Here is a 27500-nt window from a genome sequence, read left to right as displayed (position 1 = left end):
CTGGAGGTGCTGCTGGACTGGACTGGTGCTGATAATAAAAAGCTCTGCTCCTGCTTCTATGACTGAGTCTCCCTTTAAAGATGAACTATATACTGGTAAATACAAAAGTCATGAGAAAGAGCCGCTGCCTCCCAAGACATTCTGTCCTCCAATGTTCCCGCAGGAATAAGAACCAGTGTTGACGGAGGGTCGCTCGCGTTGCAGTGGAGTTAGTTCAGAAGAAAAGACCGCTGCCTTCTCTGGCAGAGGAAACGGCCTCGGTGGGGTCTGTCTATTGCCAGATGGCAGCTCCCGCTCCTTCAAAGGGACTGTCAGGTCTCAAAGGAAGGCTTTGATTAAGAATCAGACAGAACAGAAACACACACATCCGAGCACATCTTTGCAAACAGGAGCACAGCAAACACACGTGAAGAAAAACATGCATCTGAACACTTCGCATGCACACAAGAGCCACGTCAGGTGGGCTCTGGGTTGTTGCCCTGCACCAGTCTCTGCAGGTGTTAGCCTGCTCCCACAGGGAAATATATAGTCCTAAAACTGTTTATTCAGTGCCTGACGTTCACGCCTGAAAACACGGCAATACTGGGAGCATTATCAAGAATGAGAACTAGAAAAGGTGCAAACACGACGCCAACTCAAACTGCTCGGTCATGTGCAGGAGGGATTTACAGTAAGTGCATGCATGTGCAATACACTGTGCACAGAGGTTACCCATCTATTGGACATCTGGGGATACATATAGACCTTCTCAGCAGCACTGATGGTCTCATAACCTTCAACACCCATCCTCCCTTCAGGGGGTCCATCTTAACTCAAATAAATTCTAGGATAGATTACATTGTGGGATAATCGCAGCACTTTAAAGTCGAGGAGAAGCCGTGTCTTTGTCTCTTCGCTTACAGGCTGCAGGACGCTGCCAGCTGCACATGGATCCTTTTCACAACAGGCACTCTTCTGGAACATAACCACAATGTCCAAAGAGACAAGAATCCAATCTATCGACACACACGCACTTTCATAGACAATAATCCACAAATGCTTCTTATCTGCAGTTACTGACTCTGTAGTGCAAAATGCTGTTTATGGATCTTATTGTAATAATGTTGGAGTTCATTAGCTGCTTTGGCGAGTGGCTGGAAGTCCCGGAAGTTGATTTCAAGCATCGTCTTTCTTAAAGAGAGCTTCAGCTAACACCGACTGTGACGGCACAACACTAAACTCCTCACAGTGAACCCTAAGAAGACCACCACAAATGCAATGGCCACCGCTTCTCTGTGCACCGGGCCTGAGCGAGGGGAACGAGGGCAGAATGAGCTGCAAATGCGTGTCACTGTACGGCTGATGCAAGCGCAGAGTAACATGGAGAACACGCCGAGTGTGGGAACGAAGCCTGGAGGGACGGAGCTGCAGGAGCAGAGCGGCCGCGCTGTCAGAGGAGCAGACGGCTGCAACCAGTCGGACTCATGGAAACATGATTAGCTTTTTGTTTACCCAAAATGAAGTGTCACAATGTATTTACGAGCTACGTGTGTGTGTGTGTGTGTGTGTGTGTGTGTTTCAGCACGAGCAGCTAGTTAGAGATATAAGCTGAAACTAGAGATGAGGTTTTGACACTTTGTGGCACAACTCAAGTTTCTTTTGACTTTCTTGATTTGTAATATTGTTTTCTTCTTGTTCTGACTCCTCTGCTCGTAACGTCCACACTGCGTGACGTCCACACTGCGTAACGCGTAACGTCCACACTGCGTGACGTCCACACTGCGTGACGTCCACACTGCGTGACGTCCACACTGCGTAACGCGTAACGTCCACACTGCGTGACGTCCACACTGCGTGACGTCCACACTGCGTAACGCGTAACGTCCACACTGCGTGACGTCCACACTGCGTGACGTCCACACTGCGTAACGTGTGACGTCCACACTGCGTAACGTCCACACTGCGTGACGTCCACACTGCGTAACGTCCACACTGTGTGGACGTCCACACTGCGTGACGTCCACACTGCGTAACGTCCACACTGCGTAACGTCCACACTGTGTGGACGTCCACACTGCGTGACGTCCACACTGCGTAACGTCCACACTGCGTAACGTGTGACGTCCACACTGCGTAACGTCCACACTGCGTGACGTCCACACTGCGTAACGTCCACACTGCGTGACGTCCACACTGCGTAACGTCCACACTGCGTAACGTGTGACGTCCACACTGCGTAACGTCCACACTGCGTGACGTCCACACTGCGTGACGTCCACACTGCGTGACGTCCACACTGCGTGACATCACGGCAGCAACTGTATTCGTTTGAGGAGTATTTGTGTTTATCTGTGGAGCCGTACAATAATACTTTTCAATAGCTCGAGTTATGAGGAAGTCTTGGAGAACACTATGAAAAGTGCTGTGTGTAAACATAATACTCATTCTGTTCCACTGCACAGAGAGAGAGAGAGTGTGTGTGTGTGTGTGTGTGTGTGTGTGTGTGTGTGTGTGTGTGTGTGTGTGTGTGTGTGTGGAGGGAGGTGGACCCATAATTCAACTGGACATATGTGATAAAGGTGCTCACTATATAACTAACACTGGATCTGCTTTCTCTCACACCCCCCTCCACACACACACACACACACACACACCCCTTTGGCTCTGGTTACATTCAGGAAACTCCTAAATCATTACTTGTGCACGGAGAACAACAGTAAATGACATTACTACTCTGAAACTGAATCACAACTAAAAGTACGTCGACTTCCAGAATCAAATTAAAAACTAAAAGCAAAAGAACTACGACGACAGAAGGACAAGGATGTGATGAAGAGCATCAACGTTAGGACGCATTTAACATTTTTATATGTATATTATTTAGGACAGGGGTCTTCAATGTTTTTCGGGGCAAGGACCCCCAAACTGGTGTAGCGTGGTGCAGGGACCCCCTGCTGTATATACCTATGATTTAGGTTACATTAATTGACGACTTTTATAACACAAGATTTACTAAACTAATCATTTCTATCTTAATCTAAAGATTAGGATAAAACTTTATTGATTGCTTGGTGAAAATCACAAGTTTAACAAAACGCCTCATAGTTTCATGTGGCCCCCAAATCCTCTTAAACAAGGTCCAGAGATAATTCTGTTTAAAAGGCTTGCATGTGGAGAGCCCAGCTGGACCAGTGTGTGTGTGTGTGTGTGTGTGTGTGTGTGTGTGTGTGTGTGTGTGTGTGTGGCGGGGGGGCATCCAGAGGTGAGGGTGATGGCAGCACTCTTGGGCGAAGTTGCAGCCGAAAGCCACTTCAGCTCGTACGCCGAGTGTGAAAAGCACAAACCAAAAGGTCACGATACACACAACAATAGTAGACCCACACACACACACACACACACACACACACAGAGACACAGAGAGAGAGAAACACACAGAGACACACACACACACACACACAGAGACACACACACACACACACACAGAGACACACACACACACACACTTACTCCAAAGGTGTTTCAGACTCTTCAGGAACAAACTATGAAATGTTTTTTATGGACGGATTGTTTAATATGCTAAATGTTTCTCTCAGTTTCCCCGTCAGTCAGCTGACCAGCTGTAAATAACTTATATATATATATATATATATATGGTTAATAGTATAATTTCTCTCTAGCTTTGTGTGAAATAAACATTATGTAGGTGTCCAGCGTCTCCTGCCCCCTCCTGCGCTGCTCACTGTGTGTTGTGTCGTCCGTCAGTGGATTTCTAAAGTTGTGCAAAATAAACTTAAAGTAAAAAGAGAGCGGGCCACCCAGCGAGTCATGCTGCATTACAGCTCGTCATATTTCTTTGGCAGAAATGTCTCCCCAGTTACTTGGACAATGACATGAAATAAAATCATAAACTGAGCAAATCTATTGTGCTGTCATCTTAGGAAGTATAAACCAATCACACGGGAGCTTTGTCAGGATGCCTGCTTTCTGTCCGTCAGCTATTTGAATGTGTGTGTGTGTGTGTGTGTGTGTTTGTGTGTGCGTGCGTGTGATGAAAAGTAGGTTAACGTCACCGAAGCTGAAAATCTGCCGTGCTTCAAAATCTTCCAGCCGCTGATTTCCTGATCCTCAGCTCTGATACGGACAACTTGACGTAAGACTTTTCCTCCAAACAATCAATCCAAGAATTAACTTTTGGGGTTTTTTCCCCCAGAATTGTTACAAGACCTCAAAATTGTCTGTCATTTCCAATCTGCTGTGCACCCCCGCAGGGCCTCCCACAGTTTGGGAGATTGCTTCGGCTTCCTCTGTTCAGTCCTTTCAAGGAATTATTGACTTTTCCCCCCCCCCCAGTCGACTCCGTGCGGCTTGAGAGAACGATGTGCGGTGCCACAGGAACAATTAACCACGGTCACTGCACTTCACTTATTTACTTTAATGACTGACGGCTTCAAAGCGAACGCCGTTATCCCAAAAGACATTTTGGATCTGCCGAGTGTCAGAAACCCTGTGAAGTCCACCAACGTCTCCACAACTGCGGACACTTAATGTGGTTATTACATTATTACTTTGCTTGATTAAAATGTGACGCTTTTAAACACGAGTGGAAACATCGTGTGCATTAAAGCACAATTCTGCTCAAATGATTTGACGAGCTAAACAAATCTTTCTTTATTAAATGAGAAACAAACCGGCAGACACTGACGTGAGGTTTCCTGCGTCCTGCTCAGCGGCGGCGTGATGAATGATCTGCAGTGTTTCGTAATTAAAGGTTGTCTTTGTGTATCCAGAGCGCCGCAGCAGCTCGGCTCTCAGTGGCTGCCTGTCGGGCCGCACTTCAGATAACGGAGAAAGAAAAGGACACGCGTGATTTGATTTGAGGCTTGATGTTTGGTTCCCATGATTCCTGCGTCTTTGCGCCAGTAATTAAAACGTCCACTCCTCTCTGCTCAGGTGATCGTGTGACGTACACACACACACTGTGCTGAGCTAATCATCAGCAGGACGGAGAACTCTGCAGATCGTCTGCACGCACAGAAGCAGAAATCCTGCATTCCTTGATTATATTACCCAGCATGCACTGGAGCACGCCGGTCCCAGAATGCAACATCACGTCATAAACAAAAAGGATCAGCATTTGGGGGAATGCTTGACGAGACCAAATCTCATATCGTCTGTCCAGCAGCCGCTTAGCTTAGCTTAGCTTAGCTTAGCTTAGCATAAAGAGTGAAGTAATAAAACATTTACAACTCATACAATCCAGAACTTTTCTGATGTACAGGTTAAAACACTTTTAAATTACTTCTACATTCAAGGTTGTTATTTAAACACCAGATTGTTAAATCTCCATCTGTTGCTCACAATAAATACAGAAACTTAAAGTTCTGACTTCACTTTCACATTCATCTCCTTCGTGCTGCGGAGAGGTCTCACGAGGAAGTGAAACTCATTTGGATGTCAGCCTGGTGGTCGTATTACCTGCGTACTATCTGCCTGCTCTACACACTTCTCGGCATAATACACGAGTTCACTTTTGTTTGCACAGCTCAGAAGCTACACGGGCACGAAGTCCCGACAGCTCAGATATGAGATACAACCGACGACATGCTGATGTCGTCGGTTGGTTTTAAATGACGCATCTTTCATCTTTATTTGGACACCACTAAGTCCCTGCTCTAAATCTATTAGATTTCCAACATTTTTTGCGGCACGGACCGGTCCAATATAGAGGGATACATTCTTCACCAACAGTAAAAGGTTTCTTCTCTTAGCGACACGGTTACTCACTAAGTATGACGCTCTCCGTGCACTCGCATGTGTTGATGTGGTGACCATCATTAATTCTTTATGTCCTTCTTGTTCATGTTGTTTTCTTTCAAAAAACTCCAAGGGCTTATCTTTTAACGCCGTGTGCTGGTGAAGCCGTTCTGAAGGCTTCGTTGCCTCATGTGCGAGCCTGTATATTCTGCAGAGCGGCGCATGAATCACCTGTAGAGATAAACACGTCTTTTAAATGTCTCATTGGGTCTTTTCCCTTCTCAAAGCTCTAAAGATGTTTGTTTCCTCTCATTGTTGCTTGTGGGCTTCATTTTTTTTGAAGTAAAGTACCACGTGACAGACGAGTGTCTTGACATGTGTCAAGAGACACAGACGCACAAAGACAGATGTATCCGGTGTTTTTTCAAAATAAAACCTCTTTCAAAATAAAATATTGTTTTATTCAATCTTTCTGTGCGGCCCGGTACCGGTCCACGGACCGGTGGTTGGGGACCACTGTATTAGATCACTGAACTCTCACAAACAGCAATGCATCTGTTCTTCCCCGAGCAACAAGTGTAAATGTTGGATTCAATTTCATTTCTTTCCTCCTTGTTCTAACTCCATCACTGGCTTTAATGCAGCTGACGCAGTTGGAAGAAGGAAAGAATAGAGTGCATCTTGCATCTTGCATCTTGCATCTTGCATCTTGCAGATGGAAGTAAAGAATGTTCTGCCAAGACTAAATGTTCCCGTACGAGTTAATTAAAAATGTTTTCTAATCAGAAACTCTGGAAAGCAAAACCCATCAGAGTCATTCAGCTTCCTCCTGCATCGGTGTGACTGATGGTCGCCGCCGTGTGTCGTGTTGATGTGACAGAGTTTCTAGAGTGTCTTTATATTCCAGGTGTTAACCCTCCGCGTCACGTCTGAACATGTACACAAACATTTGCTGCTCGTTCATTCACCGACCGGAGAAGTCTAAAACCAACATTTGTTTTTTGTCAGCGCGAGTCTGACTTACCTCTCGTCGCCGTGACGCCCAGCAACTTTGTTTGATCTTCCAAACCACGGCGGCCACAAGGAGCAGAGACAGGAAGCAGCTGTGGACAGACGGGGAGGAAAAGACGGATGAATACAGAGAACCGACACAAACTGGGAGCAGTTCAGGTCCCGTCTGTAGCTGAGAAGTGTCTCCGCTTCTGTTTCACGCAGATCAATCAATAAGCACGGAGGTCTTTCATCACGCTGTGTTATCATTAAACCAGCTGCAGGTAACTTGTGTTCTGATACTGTACATCCAACAGCAAACTTTAAGACATTTTGTGAATTTAAGATAGATATGGAATCAAAACTGAGGATGTCACAAGATACAAGGTACAAAAAGTTAAATGCTGCCAGACGGAGGAGGCAGCAGTCTCTGCACTTCCCGTGAGATTGCCAGGAGGTTCAGGAGAGTGAATCACACACCTTTACAGTCACACACCTACATTCCCTCACACAGAACTCTTATTATAATCCTTTGGCTGGAAAGGATTTCATCTTTTGCTCTGTGGAACTTTTTCCTCCTTTTGGTCTCAGTACTTAAAGTGGAAACAGAACTTTTAAGCCCCCTCCTCCCTGGTAGGCAGGGATGCAGTGTATATACGTCTAGGGCTTTTATTGTGAAAGGGAGATCGCTGATTTGCATCCTGAGAAGTTAAAGAAGCAAACGTGTTTTACACATCTGCACAAATACAATATAAACACAATCAAAACCATAAACTGTTCTCTGCACTCTAGACAAATCACCTGGATGTGAGGAAGGTGGGGGTGACATGTCATGAAGAGGTGTTTGTAGCAGTGTCACTGAGTGTGTGTGTGTGTGTGTGTGTCCTGCCTCCTTCTACTTCCCCTGGCTGCTTCACACTTGCAATTAGGAAGCTGTGAAAACGGCAGGTAAGAAAACCTCAAAAAAACACAAAAATAAAGACAAAAAGAGTGTGTGTGTGTGTGTGTGTGTGTGTGTGTGTGTGTGTACACCACACACATACACAACATGTTCTGCAGTCTGAACTTCTTTGCGCCTTGCGCTGGCGTTCCTGAGACTTCCTACACTTCAGCTCTCGTCAGTGTTTGCAACACACCAACGATCCAAACATCTCACACGTTCCTCCAGCACGACGTCCACAGTAATAATAAACCGATGCACATTTATGTTTCATGTCATCGAGGTTGGCTCACTTCCCAAAAACTAGAGCGCTAGAAGAAATACATGCATGTGTAAACTGAGACTTTAATACATTAAGTTTCTTTGAATGGATGCATCCCAGTGATCGCTGTGGATCATCGCAGCAGCATCTAATCTCCGACTCATACATTCAACACCCTGTATTTAAATTCTTCACATGCAATTAAACAGTGAAAGTGAAGGTTAACAATCTAAATGATTGTAATTGGGATGTAAAGTTTGGAACTCTGCATGTGTAGCATCAACACAGCTGCTGCGTGCACACAAACACACAAGACATTAGGAATCTTTCAAGTATTAGTCCCGCGTCTTTCCTTCGTTAAGATCACAGGAATAATGTATGTGAATTCTCTTTCAAGGGTTAGAAGTGGATTTAATTAGAAGCCCCCGAGTTGAAGCATAACTTCTGCAGACACCCGGCCTTCCGGCGAGACAGCTCGCTGATTTCTCTGCAAACTTTGACCACCTTTTCAATCTAAATGCCTCTGCCCATTTTAATACTGGCTGTGATGCGTTCAGATCTTCATACGTGCGCTGCCCTGTGTGACTGTTTAAAGTGCCGTCCATTCAAAAATAAAATATCTCTTATCTCTGCAGGCTGAGGAGGACTCTTAAGAGATCCATCCGTTCAGCCATCTTATTGATCTGGCTTCCTGCTCGCTGCTTAAAGAGCGACACGGAGCTGATGAATGACCCGCGTGAATAGATATCAGCCTCGCATCAAAGACGTCGCTGCCCAGCGGGGTGGGAGGGAAGAGGAGGGACAGAGTACGGAGGGGGGGAGGAGGAGGAGGAGAGGGAAAGACAAAGGGACGGAGGATAATGAGGAAAGACAGATAAGAGAACAGAAAGTGCTAAAGTCAGAAGAATGGAAAAAGAAAGAAGCAGATATGGAAATATATTGATGAGTCAGCGTTCTGCTCAGAAATGACAATGAGCCTCATTCATAAAAGTGTTTTTATCGTGCTTTGATAGAAAATCTGTAGAGAAAAAGAATCATAAAAACAGCAGAAATAGAAGAAATAGAAGCTATGATGGCAAATATGATATATAGCTATTAACCTCTTAATCTGCCACGATGTCTTCATAACTTGATCCTTCGCCAACACAATCAATGGATACAAGTCACTTAGTGTCAACGCATTTACATTGTTAACATAAAGTCTTAGAAGATCGACTTTGATAGACACAAAGGGTTAATGGACTGCTTTTATACAGCACCTTCCTACCTTACCCGACAAAGTGCTTTACGAGTTGCCTCTCGAAACACACACACACACACACACACACACACGATGCTGGCCGTGTTGCTCAAGGACACTTGGACATGCCACAAACCACAGCCGCCTGTCTGCACTGTTCCAGCTTTTATTTTGAAAGTGTAAGGTCATTGAAGTGGCGACTCTCTGTACTGAACTGTGACAGTGTTCAGGCTTTGATCAATACATCTCCTCGTGCACGCTCACGTACATCGTTACTCCTCCCTCGCGCACAAATCTAACCCTTCTCTAACAAACCCCCGTCCTGCGCGAAGAGCCAAATGCACTCAAATTTGTTTTGAGCTCTCTCAAGTCTTTTGTCGTCGATACACCTCCCTCACGGGAGACCAAAGGACCGAAAGAGAAACTTACAGAAAGCAACAGAGAGACGGACACCAAGAGAAGAAGACACCGATGGAAACAGACAGACCGGTGCGCTTCATTTGATCTCAACCTCCAAAAGAGACGTCGGGCTTCAGCTCGGAGAACGTGAGCAGAAATGTCTCATAAGATAAAACTATTATATAGATATTGACAAACTACAGAACACTGAGCATATCGCAACATGTTAAAATGGTGTATCTGGTGGTCCGCACTCTATACTGATGCTATATTGGGTGATAATATTGCCACAATGGACAGAATATTTCTGCGAGTTATTGATTCCTTCTGAGCATCTAAATCCAAAAAGGTCAAAAGTACGATGATGTCACTGGAAGCAGAAACTGGCGAAAACGTTGCGCGTGTGTCGTTTGCAAACATTTCAGTAACATGATGTTGGGAGCTTCACAGTCCGTGTCAGTGTGGAGGCAGCGCCGGAGACAGAGTGTATTATAGCCACGAGCTGCTGAGGCCAGAGAGGTGAGCGCTGACGTGTCATTGGCTAACCTGACAGCGAGACAACAGCCACGGGGCAAACACCAACAGACCGGCTCGTCTACAGCCGGCTGAATACTAATCCAGCAGCCTACTGCCGCCGGCTCTTCCTCTGGGGGGGGGGGGGGGGGGGGGGGCTGAATTAAACCTGCTCACCAGCCAAACGCCATTTTGTTTTCACTGTAGCTGATAAGTTTGTCTCCTGAAGCACACACCGTCCAGTGGGAGCTCAGAGGTCCTATTCCACACCACACCTCCAGGCAGCCTCGCACTCCCGAAACAGAAGCGGGGCCGAACACGTTTCTGTAGAACCTCTTTATCTTCGTGTACATTGTGTACATTGTGTACGCACTCCTCGCACAACAGGAGCCCGGGAAAAGGGGACGAGATTGTGTTTTGGCAGCGGAGGCAACAAGCTAAATCAAATATGTCCTCACAGGTAATAAGACAACATAACAGGAAGACGCCGCTGCGGTGCCGTACACAGCCTTGTTCAGTTCACGTATGTTAATTAGCAACAGATGATTACATTTGCAGCGACAGCTATTGTTTCACCTCCTGGAACGTGTGAGGACATCAGACTACAGCTGATTAAAAGTGTATCTTTTGGAAGTGTAAAGAACGCAATTGGAACACTTTTGCACGACGACACGTCTGGAGCTGCAAAGATATTTACCAGAAGGAAGCTGCTAAAGACAGCTCTAACTATATAAGCACCTGAGATGTAATCACTCTGAGCAGGTAAAGAGATCACAGCGGAAAACAATAAGCCGAGAGAATAAGGGCTTTTCTACAAGTCATCTTATATTTCCCACAATCCTGCATCGGGTGCCGGAGCGTGAAGAGTCCAGAGCAAAGACAGTGGACACGAGGCTGCTGGAGGAAGAGAAGACCAGGAGGGCGTTACAGCCCCGTCCTCCCGACTCATTACAGGTGAGGTGGAGGAGGGGCGTAGAGAGGAGGTGATGTGTCTGACTGATCTCACTCATTTATTATTAATCGGACGCAGAGCAGCTTTCAGCTACTCTCGGACTATCAGAGGGTTTAGCCACGAGGCGCTCCCTCTATCTGCTCCATCTTCAACTTGTATCTCCCTCCGGCTCGTCGCTGATGACCCGCCAACGAGGTCAGATACAAAGAGAGAGTGTTAAAGAATGCAAGAGAGAGGGGGGGGGGGGTCAGCGAGGCAGCCAGAAGGAAGGCGGGGCGAGGACGAGAAGGCTGGGGAAGTGGAGGGAATAAGGAAGGCCGGAGGTGGAAATAAATAAGACGACACACCGGGGAGGTACATGGACAGGCGGGGGCGCAGAAACAAAGGTTAAGATACAGATGGAGAGAGGAAGAGACAGAGGACGAGGGGATTCTGGGAGAGCACCAGCCCCTGCTGAGAGCCCGGGGAGGCCCCTTAGGATGGTTTGAATGTGACGACTTGAGTGTCTCACTCTCTTTCTCAGGTGTCAGCTGAATGTGTGTGTGTGTGTGTGTGTGTGTGTGTGTGTGTGTGTGTGTGAGAGTGAGTGTGAGAGTCTGATGTCTGTCAATATAACAAGGGGCAAGCTGAGGGCAAACACCACCGAGTCTGTGCGAGTGTTAGTGTGTGCGAGTGTGTGTTAGTGTGTGTGAGTATTAGTGTGTGTTAGTGAGCGAGTGTTTGTGTGTGTTAGTGTGTGCGAGTGTTTGTGTGTGCGAGTGTTTGTGTGTGCGAGTGTGTGCGAGTGTTAGTGTGTGCAGAGTATGTGCAAGTGTTTGTGTGTGTTAGTGTGTGCGAGTATTTGTGTGTGTTAGTGTGTGCAAGTATTTGTGTGTGTTAGTGTGTGCAAGTATTTGTGTGTGTTAGTGTGTGCGAGTGTTTGTGTGTGTTAGTGTGTGCGAGTGTTAGTGAGTGTTAGTGAGGTTAGTGAGAGTTAGTGAGCGTTAGTGAGCGTTAGTGAGAGTTAGTGAGCGTTAGTGTGTGTTAGTGAGTGTTTGTGTGTGCCTGTGTTAGTGTGTGCGAGTGTTAGTGTGTGCGAGTGTTAGTGTGTGCGAGTGTTAGTGTGTGCAGAGTATGTGCAAGTGTTTGTGTGTGTTAGTGTGTGCGAGTATTTGTGTGTGTTAGTGTGTGCGAGTGTTAGTGTGTGCGAGTGTTTGTGTGTGTTAGTGTGTGCGAGTGTTAGTGAGTGTTAGTGAGTGTTAGTGAGTGTTAGTGAGTGTTAGTGAGTGTTAGTGTGTGCGAGTGTTTGTGTGTGTTAGTGAGTGCGAGTGTTAGTGAGTGTTAGTGAGTGTTAGTGTGTGTTAGTGTGTGTTAGTGAGTGTTAGTGAGTGTTAGTGAGTGTTAGTGAGTGTTAGTGTGTGTTAGTGAGTGTTAGTGAGTGTTAGTGAGTGTTAGTGAGTGTTAGTGAGTGTTAGTGAGTGTTAGTGTGTGTTAGTGAGTGTTAGTGTGTGTTAGTGAGTGTTAGTGAGTGTTAGTGAGTGTTAGTGAGTGTTAGTGAGTATTTGTGTGTGCCTGTTAGTGTGTGTTAGTGTGTGTTAGTGAGTGTTAGTGTGTGCGAGTGTTAGTGAGTGTTAGTGAGTGTTAGTGTGTGTTAGTGAGTGTTAGTGAGTGTTAGTGAGTGTTAGTGTGTGCGAGTGTTAGTGAGTGTTAGTGAGTGTTAGTGAGTGTTAGTGAGTGTTAGTGTGTGTTAGTGAGTGCGAGTGTTAGTGAGTGTTAGTGAGTGTTAGTGAGTGTTAGTGTGTGTTAGTGTGTGTTAGTGAGTGTTAGTGAGTGTTAGTGAGTGTTAGTGAGTGTTAGTGTGTGTTAGTGAGTGTTAGTGAGTGTTAGTGAGTGTTAGTGAGTGTTAGTGAGTGTTAGTGAGTGTTAGTGTGTGTTAGTGAGTGTTAGTGTGTGTTAGTGAGTGTTAGTGAGTGTTAGTGAGTGTTTGTGTGTGCCTGTTAGTGTGTGTTAGTGTGTAGTGAGTGTTAGGTAGTGTTAGTGTGTGTTAGTGTAGTGTTAGTGAGTTGTTAGTGCAGTGTTAGTGAGTGTTAGTGAGTGGTAGTGATGTGTTAGTTGGAGTGTTAGTGATGTGGTTAGTGAGTGTTAGTGAGTGTTAGTGAGTGTGAGTGTTAGTGAGTGTTAGTGATGTGGTAGTGGAAGTGTTAGTGTGTTTAGTGAGTGTTAGTGAGTGGTAGTGAGTGTTAGTGAGAGGTTAGTGAGATGTTAGGTGAGAGGTCAGTGAGCGTTAGTGAGGTGGTGTGGGTAGTGAGTGCTGTAGTGCCTGTTAGTGTGCTGTTAGTGAGCGTTTGTGTGTGTTAGTGAGCATGTTGTGTGTGCCTGTAGTGTGTGTTAGTGTGTGCGAGTGTTATGGTGCGTTAGTGAGTGTTAGTGTGTGTTAGTGAGTAGTTAGTGTGTGGACCTGTGTTAGTGTGTGTGCGAGTGTTAGTGAGTGTTAGTGAGTGTTAGTGAGTGTTAGTGAGTGTTAGTGAGTGCGAGTGTTAGTGAGTGTTAGTGAGTGTTAGTGAGTGTTAGTGTGTGTTAGTGTGTGTTAGTGAGTGTTAGTGAGTGTTAGTGAGTGTTAGTGAGTGTTAGTGAGTGTTAGTGAGTGTTAGTGAGTGTTAGTGAGTGTTAGTGAGTGTTTGTGTGTGCCTGTTAGTGTGTGTTAGTGTGTGTTAGTGAGTGTTAGTGAGTGTTAGTGAGTATTTGTGTGTGCCTGTTAGTGTGTGTTAGTGAGTGTTAGTGTGTGTTAGTGTGTGTTAGTGAGTGTTAGTGAGTGTTAGTGAGTGTTAGTGTGTGTTAGTGAGTGTTAGTGTGTGTTAGTGTGTGTTAGTGAGTGTTAGTGAGTGTTAGTGAGTGTTAGTGAGTGTTAGTGAGTGTTAGTGAGTGTTAGTGAGTGTTAGTGAGTGTTAGTGAGCGTTAGTGAGCGTTAGTGAGCGTTAGTGAGTGTTTGTGTGTGTTAGTGAGTGTTTGTGTGTGCCTGTTAGTGTGTGTTAGTGAGCGTTTGTGTGTGTTAGTGAGTGTTTGTGTGTGCCTGTTAGTGTGTGTTAGTGTGTGCGAGTGTTAGTGTGCGTTAGTGAGTGTTAGTGTGTGTTAGTGAGTGTTTGTGTGTGCCTGTGTTAGTGTGTGCGAGTGAGTGTGTGCAAGTGAGTGTGTGCAAGTGAGTGTGTGCGAGTGAGCGTTAGTGTGTGTTAGTGTGTGCGAGTGTTAGTGTGTGCGAGTGAGTGTGTGCGAGTGTTAGTGTATCATGTGCAAACTGTGTGCACATGTGAGAAAACAACATTTGTTTTTACGTTCTAATGATATCAAGAGAAAGAAAGTAAAGCTGCAAAATCCACTTTGGGTTTAATCTATAAAAAAAAGGTAAAAAAATATTCAGTTAAAATTTTATAAAACTATTTCCCAGAGCCTGCGGTGTCATGTCTGTCAAACCAAAAGTCCAAATCCTAAATAAAATGAGAAATAAAACAGAGAAAAGCTGAAACTGCTTCATTAATGACTAACAGTTAAGAGCCACTATGTGCAGACGTATCTTATTATGTGATGTCATCGTTCAGGTCGTTCTTGTTCTGTTAATTAACGGTTGAGTAACTGCAGCTACAGAGAATCACACTTAATATATACACATGTGTTGCAAATGATCAATAATGGCCATTTGGATACATGACTATAAAAACAACGACAATTTGTCTGATACAAATCATCTTCTTTCTTTCTAATATGTATTGAAGTCTGTTTATAGAACTCAACATCTCAAAAGTTCTGAGAAACATCATCTTGACAGTCGGATGAAGTCACAGTTATGGTTTACGTTTTTTGTTACTGCAGAGTCCTCCACACTCTGTCCGGCTGTCAATCAGCCATCACAGGCCCGTCAGCGCGGCTGGTGACGCTGATGGAGACCGACGTTTGTGTACAAACACAGTGTGTGTGTGTGTGTGAGGAAACAGCGAGCCCGCTGGCTGCAGGACGCATATCACGGTTGGGGTCAGTGTCACTTTCTTTTCAACAGATCACAGTGATGGATCTCTTCTTCTCTGCTTGATAATGAAGACACCGAGAGCAGAGATGACGGGAAATAATGGGACTGTGTCGTTAGGAAACTGGACGCAATTTAAATTGACATTTGGAATTGATTGTATTGAGCCGACGCCGGCACGTACACTCATGCAGACTGCAGTCCGAAGCTCTAAAGGGGGAGAAAAGGGAGGCCAGTGTGTGTGTGTGTGTGTGTGTAAAGGGTAATGCTACAGCTCAGAGGGCACACAGCACCACTGAGTGGCCAGATGCCTCCTGTGTTTGAATAAAGAGTGTTTCTGAGTGAATGCATGCGTGTGTGTGTATGTGTGTGTGTGTGTGTGTGTGTGTTTAAGCGTTCACAATAGACTGAGCGTGTGCATTGGAGAGAGTTTCTCTGCCAATGTCTAAACCTGCAGATGTGTTCAAGAGGCTGAACAGTGAGATGAGGAACACAACAGAATTATTTATGTCGTGTTGCCACTTCAAGCTGCCAAAATATGCATGAGCAGCCTTCAGAGGCTGGGACCAACACAGAGAGCCCCACAGTGTGTGTGTGTGTGTGTGTGTGTGTGTGTGTGTGTGTGTGTGTGTGTGTGACAGTGGACGCTCAAGCTTCTCAAATGATAATAAATCCACATGCTTAACGATGTGTAAATGGATTCTGCTGAATCCTCAAAATCTAAACCCAGATAAGTACAACCCTCCAATCAACAGTTGCAGAGGAAGAGCGTCTGAAACATGCAACGCCGAATGAATCATTTAACTGTCCTCTTGATTTTAGACCAGTTCTCCGAGGAGCAGTGCCTCCGTGGTCCAAGCTGCGTTCAAGAGAAGAAGCTCTTTTATGAGTTTAGGCAACAGAACTGTTGTAAAAGCATCATTTCAGCCACTGCAGCTGCTCCTGTGGAGAGGATGGGATGTGTAGAGACCCGGGCGTGACCAGTGGATTAGAACAAGGTCAGTGAGCTGCTGCATGCTGATGCTGTAGTGATGCTGGTACTCAGGGTCTGATGGTGATTAGGTAACTCATTGCCGGGTACATTTTCATGATGCTTTGATACTTAAAATCACAACATAAGCTGAAAACTAGACCGGCGGTGCGTTCACGTTCTTCCAGAGTTGGAAAAAGTTCTGACTTCTGTGTGTTCGGGAGCTTTAATAATGTGGAGACAACATGGTCACTACGCAGAAGATGTGCTGTGCATCCAAACAACCCGTTGATATGTTGTTCCAAACGGATCGTCACTCTGATGTACGTTTGTCTCTCAGAGAGTTTCAGAGTCCTTGATGGCAGCAGGGTGATTCATTCATCAGGGAATCACAGCCAGCAACACCCCCACCCACCCAGACTTGGCTCAGGGGGGGCAGCCTGTTGGTCCCCCCTTCTCTTAAAGCCTCTGCCCCAACAGACTTACATCTACTCCTGCAAACAGCAGCAACACAGCTGTAGATCACTAATCATTTGACTGGAGATTATTAAATGTGTCTTCTTAATAATTACTCAGAGAGGATGACGTGGTGCAGCTCTGAGCAGGTCTACGATCACTACTGTCTATAGTTCTACAGGAACATGTGGCGTGCAGCTGTGGGAATAATATATATAAGAAGAACAAAGAATCACTTCGAGCTGGTGGTTGTTTAAAGAAGTGTGTTTTACGAGGGTCGACACACATCCGATAACTTTCAGGTGCACAACACCGCCAGGATCAGGGATCCACGTCCCACTGGGAGCAGTCAGGTACTAAAACTATATGTAAGCGCTCGGGTTGGGGTGTAAGAGCCCATCAGAAAGCACAGGTGGTTTAATGTAAGCAGCACAGATACCGTACCGGGAGGTGCTCTCTCAGGGGGGAAGAAGTTAATACGACACGTGGTCAACGTTTCATCATCGTACCTTCTGCCTCCAGTCAAACACTTGGCTTTATTTTCCTAAATGAGACATTCAGGTACCATTAAGTCACTCACATCTCTGTAACTTTCCCTCTTTGCTGAACTCTTGTTGCATAAAGCAGATCAACCATCAGAAACTAACTTTCCCTCCCTTGAAGGTTCTCAGAAGGAGTTGTGTGATGGAGGAATGTAGGCTACATGAAGTCTGACTTCAAGAATAGCCACAACGGGCAGTAAGATTTCCATGACAGATATGTCCCAACGTGCAACGTTAAAGAAGCTGCTCTCTTAGCGTCCGCCGTGCAGCAGCCGAGAGATGTGGCATTCAGGTCAGCGTGACTTCAAAGGGGGCTCGCCTTAGCAGCAGCCAATACTTTCATTAAAAACACGACAGTTTGAGTGGAGAGAAAGCTCAAGAATACATTATATACATTCATTAAATTACATTTCACTAAAATATTTTGGAAAATTTCACATTCAAGGGATTTCTTGGGACATTCGATTTGTACAACTTTTATAAAAAAAACTTTCTCCATAAGAGTTGGGACTCTGAAAGTTCACTTGATTTAAAATGAAAAGTTGTATTTTTTACTTTTAAAAGCTGTGACTCAACTTAACGAGCCGAAGGTGGGAAGCTGCTGGACAGCTGGACGTGAATATGTGAGAGCATTTTAGTGTTGTTAACGGGGAACTTTAATGCATCTGTTCTGTGGCTGCACGATGCTGGTGGGGATCTTTGCAGGTGCTGCAGATAACGGGATGATGGCACCACCGTCATCTGTCCCCACGGGGAACACGGCGCAGAGAGAGAGAGAGAGTGAGATTAAGACACAGAGAAAGTCAGAGTGAAGAAGAGCAAACAATTTCCACGTTAATTAGCATCCCTCTCCTCCCCCGCAACACAAACAAACAACCAGAAGCAAACAGGGACGAGGCTGCGAGCTCGCTAACTTTAGGTCTCTACTCATCTGTGCTAAATCAGTGGCAGGCAGCACATGCATCAAGAAGAAGACAGAGCTGTGGGATTAAGAGTAAGTCACAGGGAGCGGTGGGAGGCTGGGAGGAAAGGAAACAGAGAGGGAGGGGGAAGGAACAGGGGAGATTGACAGACGGAGGGAAGCAAGGGAGAGAAGAGGAGGCAGAGGGAGAAATGGAGGAGCAGAACAGAAGGAGGAGATGGAGCGCGAGAGATGAAAGGAGAGCTGAGAGGGGAGCACGAGGGGGAGGGAAAGAGGGAGAGGCAAAACAGGAGAGAGCAAGGGAGAAGGAAGGAGGGGAATGTAAAAATGATGAGTGAAGGAGGGACAGAAGAAGTAAACGTGAGACGGAGGAGAACACAGAAGAGGGGAAGGTGATGAGAAAGAGGGAGACGGTTAAGAGGAAGATGCAGCGAGCGACAGGGAGGAAGTAGAGCGGGGGCGTTCTGCCTGCACCCAGCGGGCGCAGGTCGCATGCTTCCAATGCTGACATGCAAACATCCAAATGCTGACGCATGCGTCTACACACACGAGCATCGTGAGCGAGTAACTGCAGGGTCTGCATTTGTATGCAGAGGGAGCGAGGTGTGTAACGGCACTTACAGCTGAATAGCATCCAACATAAAGCTGAGTGCAGCGGGGGCTTCATCCAGGCGACGCTCAAACATACTGTTGTTCAACACGACTGTCGGCAAAGGGCCGTTGCAAAAAAAAAACAATGAACGGAGAATCTTTCATATCAGCGGCATCAAATCTCTCCTGTGCATGGCGGCTGGATCAATAGCAGCGGAATGATTTGGAACAACCTACAATCCTTTTTCAGGACATTGTGGAGACGACACCGGGCACAACAACGTCCTACGCTTCTCCTCAGAGAAACATACACACACACACAGTCGGAGCATGCATGGAACACACTCGTGGAGCCGATATTTGGTCCCACTCATTTGAAAAATCAATAACACATTACAGCAGTTCCTGAGGTTCAGCTGCACACGTGCTTCACCCCACCAGCGTCTCCACCTTTCACCAACTTCATATTTCATAAAAAGACACCAGCAGCTTTATGCAAATGTGTGCAAAGGAATCATGGGGTGTGAATGTTTGACTCACTGTTGAATAGGCAGACGCACGTTATACCGTACGTGTGTCAGGATGCCACATAAAGAACACACGACTGTCTGAATCGGAACACGCATCTCATCTCAGAGTTAGATGTTTGATAGACCTCCATTTTACTTGGTGCCATTTCGTGTGCGAACAACATGGGACACTGGGAGCTGCGGAGCTCGTTCACACTAACGGCTGGTGCATGGTCACAAGGCAACAGCAACACATCTGCAGGTTGGAGAGCTGCTCACCTGAAGAACGTGACAAAGAACTGCACCAGATCCATGAAGTTACTGTGCTGCGAGAAGGCGATCTATAAAGAGGGAGAGAAAGGACAGAAATCTGCTTTAATAAGGGAGGTTTGAAAAGCAGGAGGTCAGCGTTATACACTCATAAACATGCAGGATTCAGACGGGAGTCGACCTTGTGGATCTGACGAAAGGCACACGAGCCGGCAGGAGATGGTGCTGCCTCTGCTAACAGACGCAGGCATATGTAGGTATTGTATAGTGGGTAATATATGTAAATGTATGTTCCCTTCTACTTCTAAGTGCGATGACAGTGGACACTTTATGTTTCTCATATAAAGCTGTTTTATGCACATTATTGACATTAAAAGCACAAATGAAAAACAGTGAATTAAACGGTTTTCTGACTTCGCTGGTCTGCTTTCAAAGGGATTATTCTTCCTTATGGTGTTCACAACGACTGGGGGGCTCCCAGTCTGCTTATCTGAGTACCACCTGTCAGAGCAAGCGACACGGCCGCACACAGAATGTGCAGAGCCTCATTCCTGCACATGTGGGCAGAAACATTCTCTGTAATCATCACAAGAGCAACTGTACTAACGATAACCTGCCTTAATCAAGGTTGCCAGGGGTAACAATGGCAGTGCCCCCCCCCTCGTCCTCTCTTCACTTACGCCTACAACCCCCTGAGCACACGCTCTCCTGCAACAGCACAACACCGCCTCTCTCTGGTAACATCGGGGTACTGCGCCTCCGGCCGACGGCACAGTTCTTCCCCTCGCCCCCCCCGACCCTCTTTGCTCCGAGGTAACACCTTAGACCAGAACATATCACAGCTCCTTCTTCTTCTTCTTCTGCAAAGCGAGGATTTGCAGACAATTCCAGAGGAAATAAGCAAAAAGAGAAGCGGGGACATCCAGCTGTGTGCACGTCAGATGACTTTCTGAGTACTTAATATGTAATCAAGGATCACGACGCGTGCTTACAAACACTGGGGGCTGGAGTGTGTATCAATCTAAAGTTACAGACTCGGGTCCAAAGGCATCGGCCTCTGTGGCGAGATGACAGGGGGGGGGGTGAGTGTTTAGTGAACGACCCGGGCTCTAATTTACTGGTGTAGTCAGCACCATCTGGCTCGCTAATGTGTTGCTGTTGATTACTGTTGAGCGCCGAAACCTCAGCGTGATCATTTTCCTCCAGACTGCTGAACGCCGACTGGAAGTTCAGGGAGCCGACAACTTTTAGAAGATGTCAGCGGCGTGCACGTCAGAGCGAGCAGCACCAGGGTGGTGTTTATACGGTCTCTGTATGTAGTGTGTTGGGTTATTGACATGTGAAGTCTCTTTAGCTGATTCTTTTGATTAGTTTTATGCTTTATGGGAAGTTTTAAGATGCCATTTAGATTATGTCACAGTTATTTGACCCACGCTGATGCCTATCTTTCCCAGAACACCTTTGAATTTAGTATTTAACCTTAATGAGACTCTCCTGGTTAAAGGTAATAAAAACAGTGCAAGACTTCTAGTGATGTGACGCAGAGAGAGGCAGAACATCCTCACCATTTTGAAAAGTACAAGCGGGCCGCCTCGCTGAGATGATGTGTGATAACAGTTATTCTAGCGGCTAATCTCAAGTGTCAGCCATGTGCGCTGCTTTGTCACCAGGGAGGCAGCTGACGGTGGCGGCGGGAGGCCCGGGTGACGCTCTCGTTATGTGCCCAGCAGAGGGTGACTCTTTAGGGGCCCCCAAAGGACCTCGCAGCAGGGCCTGTCAGCCTGCCGCCGAGCGTTAGAGCCGGCAGAATATTCTGCTTTTAATGGCTTCTGACAGCCGCTTGAACTATATTGGAGTTTGGAGGGAAAGTGGCGTTAGGGAGGGCTGAGCAACAGGTTCCACAGAGAAGGAAAATCCATTCTCAACATGATGGAGCTGCTATATGTGTGTGTGTGTGTGTGTGTGTGTGTGTGTGTGTGTGTGTGTGTGTGTGTGTGAGGGACTATTGTGCATGTGTAGCGATGTGCAGCTTCCACAATACTTAAGGAAGCACGATGAAGATTGATGTTTTATTATCTTCTGTGCATTGTTAAACATGTTTAGCACGGCAGCTCTGTGTTTGTACGGTGAGGTGATAATAAACAGTCATTTAAAGAATAAGATATTTGAATCTTATTTTTATATTTGCATTTATTTTATTTTTAAGCTAAAACAACTTATTTCTATATATTTTCCAAATGTATTAATATGCATATTATATTTTTTTATTTTTTGTATTTGTCTGCAAAAAATGGGAATGCACCGTTTAAATAATGAGTTTCGATTGTACCCGCCGCTGCAGCAAGCTTGTGTTTCCTAACCTCTGTGTGATCAGTATCAAAGCGCAGCCATCAGGCAGCCGTGCACGGCCCAGATAAACACGAGTCCACACAGATACAGAGCGCCACAGCTGCTGCTGCTCCACAGCGAGGCGGTTCTAATCTCTACCATATCATGACATGTTCACTAAGGCAGGGAACAGGAGATCACAGCTCTTTAATGTAATTAGTCTGGGATTTGCGTTTCATTACAAACATCATTAAATTCAGATCCATTCTTCAGGAAAGGGGGGAATAAAAAAGGAAAAATGGAGGGGTGGGAGAACTCCTCGCTGACTCGTCTCAGTGATGATGTGAGCCGATCAACGGGGACGAAGTCATCACCAAACTTTTACCCTCGTTAAGGATCTCAACTGATCATATAAGTGTTGTTCCTGCAACATCTGTGCTTTTCACCAAGTTTTATATACATTCTCGTGTGTGTGTGTGTGTGTGTGTGTGTGTGTGTGTGGAATGCAACAAGTGGAGTCAATGCAAATGACCTAAAAAAGCACCTCTCTTTGCGCGCTGCTCTAACGCTGCTGCTGACCACGTGAAAGCAAACAGGAGCAACCTTGAGGTGATGTGTTGGAGAGCGAGCATGAGAAAGAGAGACAGAGCGCTGTACGGCTGCACCCTACAGCTGGGCGAGCGAGGGCTTAGCGTGCACACAGCCCACTCTGAATGCAGCATGTGTTTCAACTTAACATTCCACTTTGCCCTCGCTCTTTCTCGGGCTGCTGTTTATGAACCGTTTTCCAACACTCCGATCTCTGCCTGCCAACACTGGAGTACCACCCGCCTACGATTACACACCCACACATCCCAAAGCCCAACAGCAGCCGGCCACTGAAGGCGAGGAGAGCCGGAAGAGGCAACACAAGGAAAAATGAAGGTCTGTTATAATAACTAGTGGAGAAAAAAATTATTCTGAGACGAGGAGCAGAGGCAGAGAAAGAATGAGAAACAAGCGGAAAATGTTACCTCGCTGACGAAGGTAAAGCTCCATGAGTGCACGGAGGAATGACACGCGAGCAGACCTGCGTCCTTTAGTTTCAAGGACAGGGATGATCTTCCATAGATCCCACCCCGCGACGCACAAGGTGAGCTGGACCAGAGGAGGCTGAGAGGGGAGAGGACCCTCTGAACTCTCTGCACTGAAGCTCTCCTGAGGCTGGCTGGCAGCAGCTGGAGTTCTGAAGCGGAGAGAACTAAAAGCCCTCACAAGGCAGGACGTGGAAGATGGAGGCAGGATTTCTCTCCCCTGCAGGAGGAGGGCAGGGGGAAGGAGCTTGCTCGGGGGGCAACCAGTCAAATCACTTCCACAAGTGATCAGGGAGGCACACAGGCGGGCAAGGCTGCACACAACCCAGGCCCAGAGCGCCCCACGCTCCCAAACCAGCACCAGCCAATCCTGTCACTGCATTCACTCACTGCATCAAACTTATTATCCACGCCGGGTTTGTGCACCCTGTATCACGCGGCAAAGTCCGTACATCAGGACACTGCAGGGTGCATCATCACGCTTTGTCCATGGAACAAACCACAGGTAAAAACTATTTATAAGTGCATCAAATTAAGCACTTCAGATACTTTTTAAACACTTCAGTGTTGATCTCAGGCTGCACTTCAACACGGTGTGAACCTGAGAGGCGCTGCTAACATCCAGACACTGGAATAAAGATTAGCTAGGTGTACCCAACGGCTCCACGTACAGTAACAACTACTGAGGGACAGTTTCCTCTCCGTCAGCCGGCCGCATGGCAGCGGTTCACCGAGTGCAGCTGCGATTGTAGCGCACACACACACACACACACACACACACACACACAACACACACACACACACACAGAGCCCTATTCACAACTACAGCCGAGGAGCCACATCAACACCGGCGAAAAGCTCCTGCTCACCAAACGCAGAATGTTTTTCCTCCTCGCCCACATTTTACTGTCAGCTTTTACATTCTGACATTTTTACCAGCCAACTTTTTTTTCTAGTTTACAGAGTAAAAAGTAAAAGTAAAAAGTAAAAAGTAAAAAGTGTCTGGTAAATGAGACAGGCTGACCAGTCACAGCGAAACTTCACCGCAGATTTGCTGCACTTTGACGCAAAAATATGTGGGTCTATGAGTGTGTGTGTGTGTGTGGAAGTGTTTGTTTACATGTGCACACGCCAGAAGTGGCTCAACTCTGCACAAAACATACACCAGGAGAGCTGACGTGCAACTCTGTACACGTGAATACATATATTCTGCTGCAGTCGCTGAATAATCAGACAGTTTGTACACCCACGGCTGCAGAACTACCTTTGATCAGGTGCACCAAATTTGAAACGGAGCGTTTCAGACGGGGGGGGGGGGGCAGTTTGAGAAACACACAGAGTGTTTTGAGCATTAGAGGAAGTCAACATGTTGCAGTATGAACTCAAAACACAAGTATGAACCTGAAGATGAGGCGTAATAAATCCTGCGAGGAGCAATCTGAGAGATCGTTTCTCTCGTGTTGTTCATCTGTCGGCGAGTCGTTTCCACTTTGCTGTTCTGTATAATTATAGTCACATTCACTCCAGCCGTCACCGACATTTCTGCCGTCCCATGTTGTCAAAGCACAAAGCCTCCCATTTATAGATTGCGAGCGTCTTATCGAACCAGTCAGCGTTCTTGCTCCGACACATCAGTCAGTGGAGGCTGATCCTGAGATCACACAGCTGCATGTGTCTGTCTGTCACGATTAAATCTGCCACGTTAAGATGAATCTGAAGCAAAGACCAGTCGCTCCTCTGCAGACAAAGCCGTGTTTCATGTTTCTATAAATAAACTGCCCTTAGTGCAGCTCATGGTGGTGAGACTTTTGTTTTTGTCATGAGCTGAAATCAAACATCGAAGACTTTTTCTATCAACACAAAAGGTCTATTTGTTCACACGCGTGTTTAAATGTGTGTTAGTGAGCTGAGATCATCCACCTCACAGGTGTGGCACATCAAGATGCTGATTGGACAGCATGGTTACTGCACAGGTGTGCATTACGCTGCTCACACTCTAACATGAGCAGTTTCATCACACAGCACAAAGCCACAGGTGTCGCAGGGTTTGAGGGAGCGTGCATGCTGACTGCAGGAATGTCCAGCAGAGCTGTTGCCGGTGAAGTCGATGTTCGTGCGTCTGTGTGGTCACACCAGATACCGACTTCTAATTACAGTCATGCACGACGTCCAATTTAGTGGACAGATGATTGATTGTAATTTCCTCCCAAATATAAAATCAATACTTTATGAATTATAGGATTCCTTAGTTGTTACTTGATGTCACCAACATTTTTAGAACTGAAAGGGTCTGTCGGCCATCTTGGTTTGGAGAAATGTATCTTGCACTTACATCAGTTCGTCACTGAGTCGCAGTGTGTGGGATGATGCAGTAGAGTTCACTTTAGTGGCTGATGTGCAACTATACCATCAAAACCCATGCATATACAAGAAGTACGCCACTGTAGCGACCTCTTTGCGTTAGCATGTCGTGTTGCGTGTGCATTTATTGTAGAAGCTGGTCCGTTTGTCCAAAAGCGACTTACAATAAGTGCAAACGATCACGAGGAGAAGTGCAGCAACACACTCCTCGCATGGAGCGCAGCTCGACTGACTCCTGCAGACACTTGGTTTCAAAGTGAACGTGTTGTGTTTGCGTTTAGCTGAAGTGACGCTTACTTGGATCTTTATGGGCCACGTGAAGTTGCTGACGTAGACAAAGAAGGTTATGTTTGGGCTGTTGCGGAAATCAAAGTTCTCGTTGGAGAAGCTGTCTTTGAGCTCCTTGATGCTGCTGCGGGACACGATGGGGATCTCCTCTCCGGTCTGGGTGCCTGCTGAGAGACGGAGAGAGGAAGAGTTCAGAACAGGGAGGAGGAGGAGGAGGATGAAGACATGGGAGGAAGAAGAGGGAACTCAGAGAAGATGAACTTTCTTCATCCATACAAGATGAACAAATTAAACATGACAGCACTCTCCTGTGTGATTACCTCATCTAAGGATGCCAAACATATTCTCCAATAATTAAATTACACGGCGAGAGAAGTAATGAGTTTCTGAGATGACTCCTGCATGGAGTACAACACAAGATGATCTGACTGTCGCGTATTAAACTGGCAGAGGCCCACGACGACACCTGGCGAGTCCGACGGAGGACAGAGGACGCACGAGAGCTGCCTCCTGCTGCCATCTCCACTTTCACTCATTGCATTTGATGTCTTCATCTGCAAATGCATTTTCATTATCAATTAACATCGAGACGTGTGTGTGTCGAGACGTGTGTGTGTCGAGACAAGTGTGTGTGTCGAGACAAGTGTGTGTGTCGAGACGTACCGGTGAAGCTCGTGGCCCACGTTATGTTCAGGTTGAAGTTCTTTGAGGCGTTTATGTAAATGTCCAGATCCCGGTTTGGCTGAGGAAGAGAGAAGACACAGAGAGCATCATCATCATCATCATCATCATCATCATCAGTGAATGTGAAAAGTAGGAATCAGAATATTAAACAAAGAACAAACATGTACAAATGTGCACCAGGTCAAAAACTGTACAGACACACACACAGAGACACACACACAGAACGAGAGACACACACACACACACACACAGAGACACACACACAGAACGAGAGACACACACACACACACACAGTTACAGTAGTGCAGACGAGGGCACACACACAGACACACACAGTTACAGTAGTGCAGACGAGGGCACACACACACACACAGTTACAGTAGTGCAGACGAGGGCACACACAACACAGTTAGGGGCCACACACCACACAGTTACAGTAGTGCAGACGAGGGCACCACACAACACACACAGTTACAAGTAGTGCAGACGAGGGCACACACACAGACACACACAGTTACAGTAGTGCAGACGAGGGCACACACACACACACAGTTACAGTAGTGCAGACGAGGGCACACACACACACACAGTTACAGTAATGCAGACGAGGGCACACACACACACACAGTTACAGTAGTGCAGACGAGGGCACACACACACACACACAGTTACAGTAGTGCAGACGAGGGCACACACACACACAGCTAATAGAAGCTGCATTAGCAGAACTAATGTTTGAAGAAGAATCAAAGTTGAACATGATTTGCATTAACACACACACACACACACACACACACACACACACACACACAGCTAATAGAAGCTGCATTAGCAGAACTAATGTTTGAAGAAGAATCAAAGTTGAACATGATTTGCATTAACACACACACACACACACACACACACACACACACACACACACACACACACACACACAGTAATGAACAGCTTCAGTGGAGGCTAATGAGAGAAATATCTTCTTAATGTATTATTAAGTAAGTTTAATGTAGACATTCTTATTTTGACTCCCTGAAGATCAGCTGACTCACACAACATCATCCGACAGCCCGAGTCCTTCTGGATGTACAGACAACCGCAGGACGTTAGCAAAATGCTACTTCCTGTGATTTGTACACGTCTGACTGAAAGGGATCGTAGTTACCATCAGTTAACACTTTGTCAGGAGGAAAGTACCATCTGGAATATTAAATCAGATGCTTGTGCTTTAGTCTGGGCTCCAGATGCTGCAGCCAGAGAAACAGGACAGGACCAGCTTTCATTGGCTGAGAGACATCTGTGGATGTAGTTCACGCTACGCCGCTACACTTCAGGCTGGTGTCATTAACAGAGTCATAAGCAGGAACAACCGGAGAGTTTTAGTGGATTCAAAATGTAATGTCACGTTAATGCGTGTGGGGGGGGTTAAGAGCCGGGATGGAACAGCTGACCTGTGGAAGGTCATTCCTGAGGTCAAACCTTTAAC

General features: G+C 46.3%; 1 protein-coding gene across 2 annotated transcripts in view; it reads right to left on the bottom strand.

Annotated features, from left to right (window-relative positions):
• atrn (attractin) overlaps positions 1 to 27500 on the bottom strand; it is a 95586-nt gene that overhangs the window by 24714 nt on the left and 43372 nt on the right. Inside the window, exons 23-27 of one of the 2 annotated variants that reach the window (XM_029460737.1) lie at positions 25997 to 26075; positions 25343 to 25500; positions 19293 to 19354; positions 6758 to 6836; positions 5400 to 5964 (exon numbers count right to left, since the gene is read on the bottom strand). In XM_029460737.1, coding sequence (XP_029316597.1) covers positions 5530 to 5964; positions 6758 to 6836; positions 19293 to 19354; positions 25343 to 25500; positions 25997 to 26075 — 813 coding nt within the window. In that variant the 3' untranslated portion in view covers positions 5400 to 5529. Of the gene's footprint in view, positions 1 to 5399; positions 5965 to 6757; positions 6837 to 19292; positions 19355 to 25342; positions 25501 to 25996; positions 26076 to 27500 lie in introns of those variants that run through there. The other variant, XM_029460738.1, reaches the window with a different exon arrangement.

The sequence above is a fragment of the Cottoperca gobio genome, chromosome 22, assembly GCF_900634415.1.
Source record: "Cottoperca gobio chromosome 22, fCotGob3.1, whole genome shotgun sequence".
NCBI lineage: Eukaryota > Metazoa > Chordata > Actinopteri > Perciformes > Bovichtidae > Cottoperca > Cottoperca gobio.
The sequence above is the reverse complement of the archived record's forward strand: the minus strand, read 5'-3'. Positions and strand labels throughout refer to the sequence as shown.